General features: G+C 52.7%; 1 protein-coding gene and 1 long non-coding RNA gene across 2 annotated transcripts; one reads left to right on the plus strand and one right to left on the minus strand.

Annotated features, from left to right (window-relative positions):
- Nucleotides 1-830: 830 nt before the first annotated feature.
- On the minus strand, nt 831-5,383 carry TMUB1 (transmembrane and ubiquitin like domain containing 1). Its single transcript, XM_083469005.1, has 3 exons — nt 5,257-5,383; nt 2,922-3,398; nt 831-1,788 (listed from the first exon to the last, which is right to left on the minus strand). The coding sequence occupies exons 2-3, from the start codon at nt 3,359-3,361 to the stop codon at nt 1,431-1,433; spliced, it is 798 nt and encodes a 265-aa protein (XP_083325131.1). The 5' UTR covers nt 3,362-3,398; nt 5,257-5,383; the 3' UTR covers nt 831-1,430.
- Nucleotides 5,384-5,458: 75 nt separating this feature from the next.
- LOC310689548 lies at nt 5,459-8,650 on the plus strand. The gene is made up of 2 exons (XR_014517476.1): nt 5,459-6,554; nt 8,052-8,650. It is a non-coding gene; the product is annotated as an uncharacterized lncRNA (long non-coding RNA).
- The last annotated feature ends 9,277 nt before the right edge of the window (nt 8,651-17,927 follow it).

Consider the following 17,927-nt stretch of genomic DNA (forward strand, 5'->3'; position numbering starts at 1 on the left):
CCCCCCACCTTCTGCACGACACACACCGCTTGGCACGCCTGGATTCTCCCATTTTGCTCTCGGGGCGCACAGCTCACTCTGCCACACTGGCTCTCTCAGGAGCAGGGTGCTGTGGCACGGGGGGGGGGGAGGGGGAAATGCCCATGTCCCGCTGACGGGCTGGCCGGGGCATTTCCAGTGCTGAGGAGGCGGAGGAGGCAGCTGGCTCTGGGGAGGAACCTCAGGCCGCCTCGGACACTCTCTGAAGCAGCAGCCAGGAGGTGGCTGTCAGGGAAGACAACAAGCAAACAGGGCAGGAAGGACTCATGGTCTGCCCCGGACCAGGGAGGCTCCACTCCGCTCTCTTCCCCAAAGGACAAGCACTTCCACCCACAGAGAACAAAGCTTGGAACAAGGTCTCCAGGCTGCCTGCCTCCCACCCTCAGAGCACTTCTGTATCCTGCCTCTGACGGGACCCCCACAGCCGTAGCTGCTGGGCCAGGACCCACAGTGAGAGATGCGACTGGCACCAGACGCATTTGGCTACTGGCGCGGGTCCAGTTGCAACCCCATGGAGACCTCTGGGCACCAGGTATCTCCACCTGGCTGCTCCCTCCAGCTTCCTGAAGCAGGGCAGCAGAAGAGCTTATTCACAAGTGACTCCAAGGTCACCCGGCTAGATGGAGTGGGGATTCGAACCGTGATCTCCCAGGTCCTCGTCCAACCCTCTCACCACTGCCCCACACTGCCTTCCTGGAGTCCTTCTGCTGTGGGGCAGCTTTATAAACGAAGTCGCCAAATAAATACGGGGAAAGCAAAATGTCACTGAAATATTCTCCTTGAAGCTTGCATTCGTTTCATTCTGGATTGCTTTATTTGATATTCCAATGTGTTGTAAACAGCTTGGAGATTTTCTCTTTAAAATATAATTATATATTATATAATTATAATTGATTTTCATCTGGGGGGGGGGATTGGTGCCTAGATAGTCTGTTGTGGCAACCATGAGCTAGTTCTCAGGTGGCCTTTGGTGATGAGCTTATGCGTCTGAGTTTCTAGCCCCCCCCCCAGCCACACACCACGAGGGAGACCACTTCCCATCCTTCACAGTTTTAATTTTAAAAGAAGCCATGGCCAGGCACGCCCCCCACCCGCCCACACAAGGCCCCACCCCCACCAGCCCCTCCCCCAGGGCCCCTGCCCCACTTAGGCACCACAGGCGGCTCCTGCCCCCCTCCCCAGCCCCCTCCAGTCCAGTCCCGCTTGGAGGTACATGCAAGGCGCCCGCTGCTGCGTGTGGCGTCCTGGGAGGGTGCAAAGACGAAAGGCAGGGAAGACACATCCAGGCAGATCCGAGGCAGCAGTCGGGGAGCCTGCGAGGTCTCTGTCCGCCCGGGGCCCCTGCCCTCCCCTGGCAGGCTGGCGCACAGAGTCCGGGCCTCGTCCGGGCGCTATCTGCGGTAGACGGCAAAGGCCACGAAGCTGAAGACGAGGGTGAGGCCCGCCAGGCATGTGGTGGCCGTGGCCGTGAAGACGTGGCGGTACTGGAGCTGGAAGTACCACAGGGCGCCCAGCATCAGCACAAAGAGAGGCACCATCAGGCTGCCCACGTTGAGGGCCGCCTGGGCGGCGTCCGCCTGGCCGCCGTTGCCGTGGGCGGGCGTGGGCGGCGGCCGGTTCTGCGAGATGTGGCAGTGCACCACGCTGTTGTGGGCGAGGTGGAGGGCGGAGAGCGCCTGAGAGTCGTCCCGGAGGAGCTGGCCCTGGTAGATGAGGCGCACCAGATGCTCCTGGCCTGGGAAGTGGGTCCTGGCGGGGCGGAAAGAGAAGGAGAGAGGCTCATGTCCCTTGGCACGGGCTGAATAAGGGGATCCGAGCACGGGAGGGCTGGAAGGGACCCCCAAAGGCCCCCCCAAGCAACGCCAAAGGGCACAGCTCACCAGCAGAGCATCTGCCTTGCAAGCAGAAGGTCCCGGCTTCCCTCCCCACCGACAGCGTCTCCAGGCAGGGCTGGGGGGAAACCTTCCCGGAAATCCCAGAGGGCCACTGCTGCCAGCCAGTGTGGGCAATACTAAGTGAGTTGAAGCAATGGGTCAGACTCAGTACAAGCAAGCTGCCAACACTGCTCAGTTTGGACAGGGGCAGCTGACACCGCTGGGCCGTCTACAAATACCACTAATAAGTGACAGCGGCTTAACCCCCCCCCCACCCCCACCTTGAAGTTTTTGGCTGACTCCAGAGGGAGGTGGTCCCCTGATAAGTGGAACTCTGGATCTGCTGTAGCTATTTCTGCTAATTCAGGGTACTTTTAACGAACTTTTAATTAACTGCATTTTAATGAATAGTTCATTACTGGAGGCGTGGGGGTGGGGGGTTGTGTGCGTATGATCTCAGAAGCGTTCAGCTCATTTTTCAGTTGCTGTTTTGTCAATATTGTTTCACAGATTACGAATGCCCTCTTGGTTTGTTAAGCCTATCATACGACTTACACTACAACAGCGACATTAAGCTTATTTCTCAGTTGCTGGGTTGCTAATCGTGCTTTCTAGACCATAATTCTTTTTTTAATTATACACTTGATGTTGTGAACTGCCTGAGATCTGCAGACAAAGGGCTAAACAAGAATTAAATTAATAATAATAATAATAACAGTGTTTTATGCCGTACTTATGATGTCCTATTAATGTTTCTGAGCCGCTTTGGGATTTGTCGGAATGGAAAGTGACACAGATACACATTCCATCGCTCAAATCCATCCCCGGTTAAGGGAGAAGGGGGCTGGCTGCGTATTTGCATTCTGACCCCATTGCAGCCCCCCCCCAAGGGTGGGTGATGAGGCTCCTTTCATTGGGGCTGGGAACTCACCCCAGCCTCACTGAGCAACAGGGAGCTATCAGCAGTGCTGGGGCAGCCCCCCCAAACCCCCACAGGGAGCCCCTCACCTCTTCAAGGTGCCGACGGTGTCATCAGGGTGGACCCGAGCCAGGCGCTCTGTGTCATTCAGGAACTTCAGCCGCAGGACGATGGTGTTGTCTGCTGGGGGAGCTTCTGCGCCAGGGGCCAGCCGGGGTCCCTGGGCAGGGGTGGGAGCCGTCCGATTCCTGAGCCCCCCGGCCTCCGAGGCGGCAGCAGCGGCCGAAGACGACGCCCCTTCATCCTTGACCTGCCGGACCCCCGAGACCTGCGCCCCAGACCTGTCTTCCACCAGGAGGCCTCCTTCCCGCGGCTGCCCCCCTGCGGCCAGAGGGGGGGAGGCAGCAAAGAGGGGGTCCCCTCGCTCCACCGTGCGCGTGGAGAACCAGGCGAGGGCCAGCACCAGCAGCACCAGCAGCACCCCAAAGAGGACCGTCACTTCGTCCCCCACGCCCTCGATCAGAGCCATGGCCGACGGCGACAGGGGGGAGGCACACCTCACACGCCTGGGGGGTGGAAGGGAAAGAGAAGGGCAGTGAGAACAAGAGAAGAAGCAGGGAGACTCCACAAAACCACAAGGCTTAGAAAGCGGATTCTCGGAAGACACAAGATCTACCCACTCTGGAAGAATGGCAGGTGAAACTGGTGGATTATATGGAATTGGCGGAAATGACTGGCAGAATCCGGGACCAGGGAGAAGAGTCGGTGGAAGAAGATTGGAAGAAATTTAAAGACTATTTACAGAAATATTGTAAAATTAATGAATGTTAGAATGATGTTGGATTGAAGTTAAGGGGTTTCTAGCTGTAATGGTATAAAAGAATATGAAAAAATTGGATTCTTAACAGGTAAATTTAGGTTACAATATATCAAGATGAAAGGTCAGGATAAAATGAGGGAAAGGAATTGCTGAACTAATAAATTGAACTGGAATACAAAAAGGGGAGGTATGAGGAGGTCCGGGAAAGAAGTAAATGAAAGATAAGTGATGAAAAGATTGAATTGTTTTTAACTATTTTTATATTGTATTTTTTCTTTTCTCTTTTTCATTTTGTAACATTGTAAAAACCTTAATAAATATTTATTTAAAAAAAAGCGGATTCTCAACCCGTTCTGCTCTTTAAACCTTTTGTGTTTTAAACTGCTGTTGCAATTTTTCCTTGGTTTCTCTCTCTCTCTTTTTGTAGAAAGCTTGGAGGCAATTGGGGTTTGTTTTACAGTCGGGTTAGGTTTTAGGAAATGGATAAAATTAGAACAACGACGTCGCAGATCTGGAGCCAACCCCCAGCCCCCAACTCTATGGGGCTGCTGGAAAGCTGCAGCGGAGGAAGCAGACAACACGGTTGCTGCTGCTTCCAAGGAGTTGGGAGGGTGGGGGTGTCTCCTGGGAAGCTGGGTGTCCTTGTCACCCCCAGGAGCCAGCCAGGTGCCCGCAAGCAGCATCTGGCCACACTGTCTGCTCCTGCAGGTTCCAGCATCTGGTTCTGGAGGGCATTTGCTGTGCAGGCAGCATTAGAAATTAGCCAGGTGCATTTTGCGACTGGCACACGTCCAACTGCAACCAGGTGGAGATTTCTGGGTGCCAGGCTGGCGACTGGGGGAAGGACCTGAAGTATTCTCCTGGAAGCTTGACTTTGTTTTGCTCTGGGTTGTTTTGAGTTGATATTGCAATGTGTTGTAAGCCGCTTTTGAGATTTGTTCTTTAAAAGACAAAGCTGTATAGAACCAATAATAATATTATTAATAATAATAATAATACTAACAACCCACTACAAAAAAAACCTCAAAACCGATCCCTACGTTCCATTGTGGCAACAGTAACCCAGGTTTGAGGTGCCATTTGGCAATGAGATTGTATAGCTAAGTTTCTGTGTGCAGGACCCAGCATGGAAAGAAGGAAGAAGGTCGCCTTCAGGAGACATCGGAAGGCAGCCCAGGAGAGGGAAGGCTGCTCAGCGGTTCATGCGCTATTCTGTTTTTATTTGCAGTATGCTGCCAGCTGCCCAGGGGGGCGGGGTGCAAATAAAATAATAGCAATAATAATAATAATAATAATAATAATAATAATAATAATAATAATAAAGGGGCCTGGGAGCCCAGCCCCCCCCGGAAGCAGCGCTCCCTTCGGGACTCCAGGCTGAGGGGCCCCAATCCAGCTGCTCTCCTGGGGGCTCCGCTCGGGGTGCCCCCCAAAGAGGGGGGCCTCTTCCCTTCCCGCGCAGGCGCCGCCTTCACAACAGCCCTGCCAGGTGGGCGCCTGCGAGGAGGGAGGGAGGGAGGGGCGCCCCCCCCGGACTCGGCCCCCGCCCCCCCCGGCGGAGGCGTCTCCTAGCAACCGCCCCCCCCCCCGCGACCCCGACTCACCCGCGACCCCGCCAGCCGCCGCCGCTTCCTCCTCCATCCTCCTCGGGCTGCCACTCAGGCGCTCCCGCCCTCCCTTCCGGCCGCCGGCGCGCGGCATTGTGGGCCTCGTAGTCCCCGCCCGCCCAACTTCCGGCTTCCGGGGCGAGAGTGGCTGGCCAGGCGGGGGTCGTAGTTGGGGCGCGCGGTGCCTTGTGGGTCGTCGCAGGGGATTGTGGGCGCTGTAGTTTCCCCTTCCCGGGCGGAGTCGGGAGGAAGAAAGGGAAGGCTGCTTCCTGCGGCGCAGAGTTGAACTGCGGAACTGCCTGCCACTGGAGGCAGCCATGGCCACCAACCTGGACAGCTTCAAAAGAGGCTCCAGCAAATTGAGGGAGGAGGAAGAGGATAGGAAAGGCTGTCCTCTGGCTCCACAGTCAGAGGCAGAAATGCTTCCCAAGACCAGTTGCTGGAAAAGGCAGGAGGGGAGAGCGGCTCTTCGTTCGAGTCCTGCTTGAGGTTTTCCCATCGGGGCCTCTGGCTGGCCTCTGTGAGAACAAGATGCTGGACTAGAGGCGCATTGGCCTGACCCAGCAGGCTCTCAAGTGGCTTCTGCGCTGAATCATTCCCCTTCGTGGGCAGCATCCCACAAAGCAGAAGGCCAGAAGGGTGAGGCCAAAGGAAGTCCTCCTCTGAAGCACAGAGTTCAGCAGTGGAACTCACTGCCACAAGAGGCCGTGCTTCTCAGCCTGACTACCGCACAGGCTTGTCGTGAGGATTAAAGAGGGAAAGGAGACTCCCTGGCAGAAAGGCCCCTCCGGATCCCGAGAGTGACGGTCGCTTGGGCTGCGCAGGAGCCAACTCTCCCTGATAGCCACCTGCAAGGCCAGGGACAGCCAGAAGGGGGCAGTAGCCAATGTCACTTCAGTCCACAGGCAGCTTCGAGAGGAACTGGGGGGAAGCGACCCTCAATTCTTCTCCTCTCGCTCGCTCTGATGTCCACAGATCCATAAGAAGAGAAGGATCAGGCCACTGGCCTTCCAAAGCCCTCTCCTCCTCTTCTAAAGCCATCTAGCAGTCCTGAGGCAGAGAGTTCCACAGGTTAACTCTGTGCTGTGTGAAGGACCTTCTTTGATCTGCCCCAAATCTTCCAACATTCGGCTTCAATGTGTGCCCCCCATCAGAGGATGAATTTAATGCCTCGGGGGGTGGCATCGCGCAGGAGTAAAATGCCTCCCCGTCTGCACCCCAACCCCAAGAGCCAGCCAAATGGCGCCAATGGCAGGACCAGGCAGGGCAGCGCCGGAGCCTACATCCTCTGCCAGGTGACCCTCACGGTCCCTCTAGGATTCTGTGCATTATTAGGGTTGTAGCTCAGTTCAGTTCCCAGCAGCACCTCCAGGTAGGGCTGGCAGAGACGACGCCTTGAAACCCTGGAGAGCCACAGCTGCCAGTCAGTGTAGACAATATAGGGCTAGATGGTCTCAGGCAGCATGGGGTGCTTGAATGGCATCTGTCTGGCTAGGGAGACGTTGGGAAAATGCACCTTTGAGGGCAAAGTCAAGCTGTTGGAAGGGAGGGAGTTGTCGCCGCGCCACACCTTGGTATATGGAGGCCCACAGGGCGCAATCCTCTCCCCAATGCTTTTTAATATCTTAAGTGCCCCCTTGCCCAGCTTGTCCAGAGCTTTGGGCTGGGTTGGCATCAGTATGCTGATGACGCCCAGCTTTATCTGTTGGTGGACGGCCGCCCTGACTCGGCCACGGACACACTGATCAGATGTATAGAAGCTGTGGCTGGATGGTTACGTGGGAGCCGGTTGAAGCTAAATCCTTCGAAGACAGAGGTCCTATGGCTGGGACGGGACGACAAGGGGTTGGGGGGCCAACTCCCACCTCTTGCGGGGGCGCAATTAGTGCCAGCGCCTTCTGTCAAGAGCTTGGTGTAACCTTCAACGCCTCCCTTTCCATGGAGGCACAGGTTGCAGCCACAGCAAAGGTGGCATTTTTCCATCTCCGCCAAGCTAAGCAGTTGGCTCCTTACCTCTCTCGCCCTGACCTGGCCACTGAGATCCACACGACGGTCACCTCCAGGCTTGATTATTGTAACTCGCTCTACGTGGGGCTGCCCTTGAGACTGACCCAGAAACTACAGCGGGTGCAGAATGCTGCGGCGAGACTCCTTACGGGGTCTTCGCTGCGAGATCACATTCACCCGGTGCTATACCAGCTGCACTGGCTCCCGGTGGGGTATAGGATCAAGTTTAAGGTGCTGGTTTTGACCTTTAAAGCCCTATATGGCCTAGGACCCTTGTACCTACGGGACCGCCTCTCCCGGTCTGCCCCACAGAGGACCTTAAGGTCCACAAATAACAACACTTTGGAGGTCCCAAGTCGCAAAATGGTTAGATTGGTCTCAACCAGAGCCAGGACTTTTTCGGCTGTGGCCCCGATCTGGTGGAACGCTCTGTCACAAGAGACCAGGGCCCTGTAGGACTTGACATCTTTCCGCAGGGCCTGCAAGACAGAGCTGTTCCGTCTGGCCTTTGGCTTGGACTCGGTCTGACCCTTATGTTTCCCTCCCCTTATGGTCTTGATTTATCGGCTATTTTAAAATGAGGCTGCTTTTTAAATTGCATATTAACCTGTATTTTAAATTGGTTTCTCCCCCCCCCCCTTCTTTTTTCCCCTATTATGTTTTTACTGTGATTTTATTGGTGTTAGCCGCCCTGAGCCTGGCTATGGCCGGGGAGGGCGGGGTATAAATAAAATTAATAATAATAATAATAATAATAATAATAATAATAATAATAATAATAAAAGCAGCACCTGCTGTGGCTGCAGAGACTAGTACAGGAGAGACATGTTTTGTTGCAGCCGGGGCAGACGAAGGTGTCCAGTTGTGCTGCTGCAGATGCACCAGGGCCTTTCTCCTCCCAGCCGTCATTCCTTCTCTGGTCCCTGTTATGGATGCAAGGCCTGCCTGCCTGTGCCTGTCTGCCTCCGGGCACTGGGGTCGTCTGCATGGGATTCCCACACGGCAGGACCGATGTTGCCAGCCTTCATGTCACACTGGCAGACATCTTAGTAAGGCAGAGTTGCTCTGCCAGTTGGCCTGGTGCCCGAAGCCAGCACCCCATTGGGGATCCTGCCATCTTGCATTCTGCGGACACGACCAAGCCGGACGTCGCTGAGACAGGAGTGTGAACATGCTGGGAGTGTGGCCTTGGGAGAGCACTTTTTCGTTTGGAATTCTGTCCTGTCGTGTGACGCCCCCAATCCTTCGGTTGCAGGGCATCATCATCATTTTTAATTTCTATACCGTCTTTCTACCTTACAACACTCAAGGTGGTTTACAAGTTGAAGAAACAAAAAATGTACATCTTATAACAATCTATCAATACAAAAATGTGATCATAAAACATAACTTTAAAATTGGCAGCCTCCATCAAAAAAGTAACATTCAACAATCATTAGAACAGTATAAAATAATAATATCAACATATAAAAGGTGAACAGAAATCCACTCAATAGTTACAATAATATCTAAACTATAATCAATAAGACAACGGCAAGCCACAGTACGTAAAACAATACAACACACATTGAGAAGCAGAGAGTGGGGCAAGGCAGGTGGGAGGAGGCCTTGCCTGGTGGAGTCTCTCCCCTCATCCGTGCATGTGGAAGTCACTGAGGCATCGCTCCTGCCAGGTGCAAGTTGCGCCCACGACTCAGTGCCACAGAGCAGCATGCTCAGCATGCAAGCGTCTTGATTTTGGACACCCCATTCTCCCAGACCCCTTTGGAGAAGCCAGCCATTCCCATAGCTGCCTTGCCAACATGCTTGTCCAGCTCAGCATCAGTGGAGACTTTTCTGGTTATAGGAGAACCCAGTGTGATGGCCTGGGACTCGGAACCAGAGGAGACTCAGTCTGCACCGGATCCTTTGCCTCAGGCATCATCTGAACCACGTCGGGGGCCTGATCCAGAAGAGCCCCAGTCTGCACAGGTTCCCCTGCAACAAGCACCAGCTGGGCCGAGTCCGGGGCCTGAGCCTGCCCTGGCTCCAGATGCTGGGATGTTAACGGAAAAATCTGAGGGCTCCCTTGGACAAAAACAAAGACACCAACCAGGATTACTTGGAGCAAAACAGCAGCCTGTAGGCTTGTCCTTTATTGAACTGTTGCAACAGGGTGCTCCCCTCACTTGCAGGAGAGAGGAAGGACCCAGAAAAATGCTGTGCAAGGGCTTATAAAGACTTTTGAAATTCCCCTCCTGTAGATCAAGCCCACCCCCAGAAACATGCATACATTACAGAAAGGAGGGGTTGAGGGAGGAGTTGTGGTGGTAACCTGAGTGTCCTGTCACCTGGCTGGTTCCCCCTTTCCCCCTCCCCATGAGTACTTTCCAGGTGACAGAGGGGAGTTGGCAGTTTCCTGCCCCCAGAGGGAAGAGCTGATTATTGTCCTTTGTTCCAGTCCATGCTGAATCCACTCCCATAAGCAAGTCCTTTGTGATTTTTTAAAAAATAATATTTATTACTTTTCCAACAATTTAAACATTACAAAGAAAAAATAAACAATACAATACAAAATACATAACACTAAGCTAACAAAAACAATTTGAACTAACAAAACAAAAGAAAAACAGTTTAAAATACATCAAATAGTTTCAATATCTTATCTTTAATTCACTTATTTCAATGACCTCCTCACACCTCCCTTTTTGTATTCCACTTCTATTAGTTGTTTCAGCAATTCCTTTCCATCTTCCTCTGTTTTCTATCCTATAATTATCTTAACACATTTTAACCTTATTTTTCCCTTTAATTCTCTATTAATCTATTTATACTTAATTCCTTATAACATTTCTACTAAAGCCATATAACTTCATTCCAACATTTTTCTAACATTCATTAATTTTACAGTATTTCTGTAAATAGTCTTTAAACTTTTTCCAGTCTTCTTCCACCGACTCTTCTCCCTGGTCTCGGATTCTGCCAGTCATTTCCGCCAGTTCCATATAGTCCATCAACTTCATCTGCCATTCTTCCCGGGTGGGTAAATCTTGTGTCTTCCAATACTTCGCGATGAGCATTCTTGCTGCTGTAGTTGCATACATAAAAAAAGTTCTATCCTTCTTTGGCACCAATTGGCCGACCATGCCCAGGAGAAAGGCCTCTGGTTTCTTCAGGAAGGTATATTTAAATACCTTTTTCATTTCATTATAGATCATCTCCCAGAATGTCTTAATCCTTGGACACGTCCACCAAAGGTGAAAGAATGTACCTTCAATCTCTTTACATTTCCAACATTTATTGTCGGGCAAATGATAAATTTTTGCAAGCTTGACTGGTGTCATGTACTACCTATAAATCATTTTCATTAAATTTTCTCTTAAGGCATTACATGCCGTGAATTTCATGCCTGTGGTGATGTTGATGGTCTTCTGTCTGGGACCATCAGGGTTGGCATAGCAACTGGGCAGGGCTCCTGTGGATGTGCTGGGATGCTGAAGGGATTATGGCTGCCCTGTATCAAACCTTCCCCATTTTGTAGTCCTTCCTTCATGGAGTAAAATAAAAGTGGAACAGTGCAAATCCGATGTATGGTTGATTTTCTATGAATTTATAGCAGAAGCGTAGCATATGTAGTGTGTAAGAGTGTGTGAAGTTTGTACAAACTGAATGATTGGGGGGGGGGTCCTGCTACAGGGATGACCTTGTTGCCTCCAGCTGGGCCATCACTTACAGCTGCTCCACTACCAGTTGGGTCAGGGGAGGCTGAAGCGGCCCCTGGGTCCAGTGGCGTAGCGTGGGTTGTCAGCACCCGGGGCAAGGCAAGTAATTTGCGCCCCCTCACCCGTGGATTTGCGCCCCCTAACCCTAACCCCCAGATGTTGCGCCCGGTGCGGCCGGCCCCCCTGCACCCCCCACGCTACGCCACTGCCTGGGTCTAGGAACCCACCGACGTCTCCCAAGCTGCAGAGACTGAGGTCTGAGAGAAGGAGAAACCTGAGTACTCGCAGGAGGAGTGCTCACCTGTGGGCCAAACAGGGAGGTGAGTCGCTAGGGGATCAGGACCGGTCGTTACCCCGACAGAGATAAAAGGCTGTTGGACCCCGCCCCAGGTTGTGAGAGCAACGTTGCTGTTTGCCAGATCCTGCCTGAGATCCTGTACCTGTCCTTGCCTGGTTTCCTGCCTTTGCCCTGTTGGACTGACTCCTAGCAGAACCTTCGGATTCTGGACTGGTCCTGGACCGCATTTCACGGGTTACCCCTGGGCCCAGCACACCCAGGTTAACAGAATCTTCCACCACCTCAAGCATGTGGTCCCCAGTGCTGATGCCTGGAGTGCTGGCGATGTCCTGGCCCAGGATGCTGGTCCTTGGCAGGCTGGTGATTAGGCTGAACCAGTGGCGTAGCGTGGGTTGTCAGCACCTGGGGCAAGGCAAGTAATTTGCGCCCCCTAACCCGTGGATTTGCGCCTCCTAACCCGTGGATTTGCGCCCCCTAACCCGTGGATTTGCCTAACCCCCCGATGTTGCGCCCGGTGCGGCCGGCCCCCCCTGCACAACCCACGCTACGCCACTGGGCTGAACTCCCCGCAGTCTTGGGCAAAGCGGTTGACGGGTCTCTGCAGAGCTTCCTCGGAGTGCGCTGTCACAGCCACGTCATCTGCAGACATCTCTCACTTAAGGATCAGGTCCACTTTTGTCTCGGTGTGGAGATGTGCCAGGTTGAGCAGAACCCCATCGCAGACCCCCATCGCCAGACATCGACTTCGGTCTCCCAGGAAGGCAGAGGAGAGCAGCAGGGAGAAGAATATGCCAAAGAGGGTTGGGGCAAGAAGACCACAGCCCTGCTTAATAATAATAATAATAATAATAATAATAATAATAATAATAATTGTACCCTGTCCATCTGGATGGGTTTCCAACAGAATATTAAAAGCACAATAAAATATCAAACTTTAAAAACCTCCTGATACAGGGCTGTCTTCAGATGTCTTCTGAAAGTCAGATAGTTGTTTGTTTCTTTGACATCTGATGGGAGGGCGTTCCACAGGGTGGGTGTCACCACCGAGAAGGCCCTCTGCCTGGTTCCTGTGTAACCTCGCTTCTCACAGGGAGGGAACTACCAGGAGGCCCTCGGAGCTGGACCTCAGTGTCCGGGTAGAACGAGGGAGGTGGAGACGCTCCTTCAGGTCTACTGGGCCTTTGAGGCCGTTATTAAACATACATTACATGCAAAACATAAAACAAAGAAAGAAGAAAAAAACCCTAATCTTACATTGAATATTTCTAGACTTAAGATAGTTTTTACAGTATACATAATCAAATTATCAAACATCTAGAATAAATGTGTATTATATAAAAGAAATAAAGAGAAAAAAGAAAACAAAAAATACACAACAATAAAACCAAAAAAAATACAAAACTAAAAAAACCTATCAAAGAAAAAACATTATTTAGTTAATTCAAACCAGTACCAGGGTATCTAGCTGCCACATTCTGCATTAGTTGTAGTTTCTGGGTCACCTTCAAAGGTAGCCCCACAGAGAGCGCATTGCAGTAGTCCAAGCGGGAGATAACCAGAGCATGCACCACTCTGGTGAGACAGTCCACAGGCAGATAGGGTCTCATCCTGCATACCTGATAGAGCTGGTAAACAGCTGCCCTGGACCCAGAATTGACCTGTGCCTCCATGGACAGCTGTGAGTCCAAAATGACTCCCCGGCTGCGCACCTGGTCCTTCATGGGCACAGTTACCCCATTCAGGACCAGGGAGTCCCCCACACCCGCCCATCCCCTGTCCCCCCAAAACAGGACTTCTGTCTTGTCAGGATTCAACCTCAATCTGTTAGCCGCCACCCATCCTCCAACCGCTTCATACCACTCTTTGTGGGGAAGGCGTCTGAGGATAAGCCATCACATGGGACTGTGCCACGCATGTTCTTGTGGAAGGACACCATTTCGTGAAGCTGAGGTGGACATCTTATCTGGTGGAGCCGCGTGAAGAGACTTTTGGCTGAGGAGGTCAAAGGCCTCAATGTGCAAGGGGCGTCTCTGCTCTCAGCATTCCTCCAGCAGCTGGCGCACTGAGAACAGCATGTCAACCATGAGTCAATGTTGTGCTCACAACACTGTGACTCGGGATAAACCCTGTGGGTGAGTGACCACAATCCACTGAGCGCTACACGGACCAAGGCTCCCCCCCCCCCCCCGTGGCAGAGGGATCCCATGGTAGATTCTGCTGTCCTGGTGGTCACCTTTGTCACAGTGCTGGAGTCGCGCATGTCTTGTGGCACGGATCCTTGTTCCCAACACTGCGAGAAGAGGCTGTGGAAGAGTCAGGAGGGAGGAACGGAATCTGGCTCTCAGCACTTCTGGGGGATTCCATCCTGCCCTGGGCCTTTTCCACATGCCTGAGAGTTGAGGGCATTCTTTAGTTGGTCAAGGGAGGGAGGGCCTGTTAGAATTCCAAAACAGGCAGAGTCTGGATTCTGTCAATTTCCTGTGAGTAGCGTTCTTGAGAGTGCTCTGCCCATCACTTCATTGGCTTGCTGCAGTCTGCAACCACCTCTCCAGACAAAGTTTTCCGTGGTGCATTTTTCCTGACTGTTGCCCAAAGGCTTTCTTCGTGCCTTCGTAGATTTTGCAAGCGTTGCTGCTGTCAGCAGTGAGCTGGATGTTCTGACACAGCTTTAGCCAGTAGCCATTGGCACTGTGCTGGGCGCAGGGGTAACCCGTGAAACGTGGTCCAGGACCGGTCCAGAATCCGAAGGTTCCGCTGGGAGTAAGTCCAACAGGGCCAAGGCAGGAAACCAGGCAAGGACAGGGGCAGGATCTGGCATACAGCAATGTTGTTCCCGCAACCTGGGATGGTGTCTGACAGCCTTTTATCTTGTCAGGGTAGCGGCCGGTCCTGATCCCTCGGCGACTCACCTCCCTGTCTCGCCTGAAGGCCAGCACTCCTCCTGCGAGTACTCAGGTCTCTCCTTCTCTCAGACCTGAGTCTCTGCAGCTCGGGAGACGCCGGTGGGTTACTAGACCCAGGGGCCGCCTCAGCCTCCCCTGACCCAACCGGTAGTGGAGCAGCTGTAAGTGATGGCCCAGCTGGAGGCAGCGAGGTCATCCCTGCATCTGGAGTCAGGGCAGGATCAGGCCCCTGACTTGGCCCAGCTGGGGCTTGTTGCAGGGGAACCTGTGCAGACTGGGACTCTTCAGGATCAGGCCCCAGACTTGGTTCAGATGATGCCTGAGGCAAAGGATCCGGTGCAGACTGAGACTCCTCTGGTTAAGAGTCCGAGTCCGAGTCCCAGGCCATCACAGGCACATTGTTTGGCAATTCGCTGGACATCACTCCTTAACTTGTCTTCTCTCTCTACAAATTGCACCTCGGGGTTCACTCCTGAAGACTTTCTCACAAATGGAGGTTTACGATTAGAGTTTTCCTTCTCCTGGAAGAAAAACTTTCCCAGGTTGACGAGCCCCTCGTTTCTCTCCATGGCATGGGCAGAAAATGCCTTCATGACTGTTGGAGACCCACTATGGGTTAGCTGTGATTTCTGAATTGTCGGGGTTGGAATAGATGCCTCTGGGGGTCCCACTACATGCCATGCTTCTAGGACTGCTGGGCTGGAGCGGAGTGTGTCATCGTTCAAGTCCTTATTTTCATTTGCTGGTTCATGAAGGGGCGGGACACGTCATGCTGTTTTTCCTTCCTGTGCTGACATTGTGATCACTGTTTGGGGTTTCTCTGTTTTTGTTTTTTTATACGCTGCATGGAATTTTAATATTTTATAGAATCATGGAAGGGACCCCCAAGGATCATCTATTTCAGTCCTGCACAATACAGGAAGAATGATCCATGTTGTGAACTACCCTGTGATCTTTGGAGGAAGGGTGCTATACATAATAATGGTGATAATAATAATTCTCTTTTATAGTGTTCTTCTGTGTATGTTGCTTGGAGACGGTTTTAGGTGACAAGAAACTAATAGGTTTAATAGATAAAAACATAAGGAGACCCTACTGGCTTATCTAACCCAGCAGCCTCTTCTCACAACCAGTTGCCCCCAATGGGAAACCTGCAAGCAAGACCCGAGTGCGGATTCCAGAAACTGAAATTCATGGAGGCAAAGCAGAACTCCCTTGGCTAGGAGCCACCAACAACCCTTTCCTCCATGCATTTGAAATAAGCAAACAGTACCTTCCAGGGGAGAGGATATGGACCTGGAGCCTTCCCCACATTTCCCCCACATATGAGTCTTCCTCACATTTTTCAAATTACCGGGGGGGGGGGAATTGGTGTTCCCCCCCCGAAAAAGGCTTTCCATGGAGGCGCAGATTGCCACTGTGATCCAAGTGACGGTCACCTCCAGACTGGATTATTGTAACTCACTCTACGTGGGGCTGCCCTTGAGACTGACCCAGAAACTCCAGCGGGTGCAAAATGCTGCAATGAGACTCCTTACGGGGTCCTCACCACGGGATCACATTCACCCGGTGCTCTACCAGCTGCACTGGTACGAGGGTCCTAGGCCGTGAAGGGCTTTAAAGGTCAAAACCAGCACCTTAAATCTGACCCTGTACTCCACCGGGAACCAGTGCAGCTGGAAAAGCACTGGGTGAATGTGCTCCAATGGCAGAGGGATTAAAAGCGGATTGGAGAAATTCATGGAGGAGGAAGAGAGGCAATCAATGGCTCCTGGCCAGGATGCTGTTCTCTGCATCCACAGTCAGAGGCAGCGATGCTTCTGAAGACCACCATCCCCTCCAACATTTCTCCAATGAAAATAGGGACGTCCTAAGGAAAAGCAGGGACGCGGGTAGCGCTGTGGGTTAAACCACAGAGCCTAGGACTTGCCGATCAGAAGGTTGGCGGTTCAAATCCCCGTGATGGGGTGAGCTCCCGTTGCTTGGTCCCAGCTCCTGCCAACCTAGCAGTTCGAAAGCACGTCAAAGTGCAAGTAGATACCGCATTTTTTGCACCATAACACTCACTTTTTTCCTCCTAGAAAGTAAGGGGAAATGTCTGTGCGTGTTATGGAGGGAATGCCTACGGATGGCGGGGGGATCTGCTGCAGTCGTGAGCAGAGGATCCATGGTTCCCCTTCCTACCCTCCTCCGTGGCTCACTTTGAAACAGCAAAGCGGGAGAAGAGCCGCTGAGTGGGAAGGAGAGAGGGACAGAGAGCCTGCTTCTTTAAAGGAGCAAAGCGGGAGAGGAGAGGAGCCGCTTACACGAGTATAAGCGGCTTCTGTCCGGTTGGTTCCTTTAAAGCAAGCAGGCTCTCTGTCCCTCTCTCCTCCCCACTCAGCTCGCTAAATAGCAGCAAAGTTTTTCAGCTCGTTAAGCCGGGGATGAGCGGGGAGGAGGGAGAAAAGCAGAGCCTGCTTGCTTTAAAGGAGCAAAGTGGGAGAGGAGAGGAGCCTTCTCCCCTTATACCCCTCTTCTTCATTATTAGCAGCATCCTTCTCCACCCACCCCACGCATGCTCCTTGTCCCTTGAGTGCTTTTCCTTCCCTCCCCACTTAAAATGTGGTTACAAAGCACGGATCCACATGGATCCTCAGGATTTTTGCATTGGGCTACTCCAAACTCACTGTCAGATCACATGTCTGTGGCCACAGCATGAACCATGAAAATCATACATCCACTGTTTCGTTTAGAATATTTTTTTTCTTGTTTTCCTCCTCTAAAAACTATGTGCGTGTTATGGTCGGGTGCGTGTTATAGAGCGAAAAATACGGTAAATAGGTACTGCTCCGGCGGAAAGGTAAACGGCGTTTCCGTGCACTGCTCTGTTTTGCCAGAAGCGGCTTAGTCCTGCTGGCCACATGACCCGGAAGCTGTACGCCGGCTCCCTCGGTCAGTAAAGTGAGATGAGCGCCGCAATCCCAGAGTCGGCCACGACTGGACCTAATGCTCAGGGGTCCCTTTACCTTTAAGGAAAAGCAGGACATTCCAGGATGAAAAGAGAACTGCGATGGCTTCTGTACATCTGGGACTGTCCCTGGAATATGGGGGCACTTGGAGGGTCTGCATTTGCTGGAAATGGCAGGAAGGGAGAGTTGCTCTTGTGCCCAGAGCCCGCTTGCTGGTTTCCCAATGAGGGCATCTGTTCAGCCACAATGAGAACAGGATCCTGGGTTGGGCAGGCACCCTTTGGCCTGACCCAGCAAAGGGAGCTCTTTTCTCCTGGGCAGCCCCAAGGAATGCAAAGAAGCTGCCGTCCAGCCTTGGTGTGAGGGCTGTGTGCATCTGTCTGCCTGTCCGTCCGTCTGTCTGTCTGTCGCCAGCTGTGGGAGGTTTCCCTGCCTGTCTCCTGCTGCCCTCTGGATGAGTCACTCCGGCTCTGCTACCCAAACCTCCTATTAGGGCCTGGGGGTAATTAGCACCCAGCTGATCTGGCAGCTGGTGCCAATTAACTGCAGGATGTGTGTGCAGGCACTTGGAGGGGGTGCCGCTCTGGGCCTGAAGAAGATGCCAGCGATGGGGTGGGGGCTGGGTCTGCAGCCCTCCGCTGACCCCCAGTTAGCTGATCCCCCGGAAGGCACAGGGCTGCCGGTCAAAACTGGGCTTCTCCGGGGAGGCATGTTGAGTGAGCGCATCTCCTTCCTGGGCAGAGTAATCCCATGCAGCAATTAGGCAGAGGGAGGGAGGGGGGAGGGAGAGATAAATGCCAAGACTCCT

This window comes from Podarcis liolepis, assembly GCF_965112155.1.
Source record: "Podarcis liolepis genome assembly, chromosome: 12".
NCBI lineage: Eukaryota > Metazoa > Chordata > Lepidosauria > Squamata > Lacertidae > Podarcis > Podarcis liolepis.

Excerpts from the sequence above, each read along its gene's own strand:
- TMUB1 (XM_083469005.1), bottom strand. The coding sequence starts at position 3,361 with ATGGCTCTGATCGAGGGCGTGGGGGACGAAGTGACGGTCCTCTTTGGG. Across the intron at positions 1,789-2,921 it reads ACCGTCGGCACCTTGAAGAG|GACCCACTTCCCAGGCCAGG; the intron begins GTGAGGGGCTCC and ends CCGCCCCGCCAG.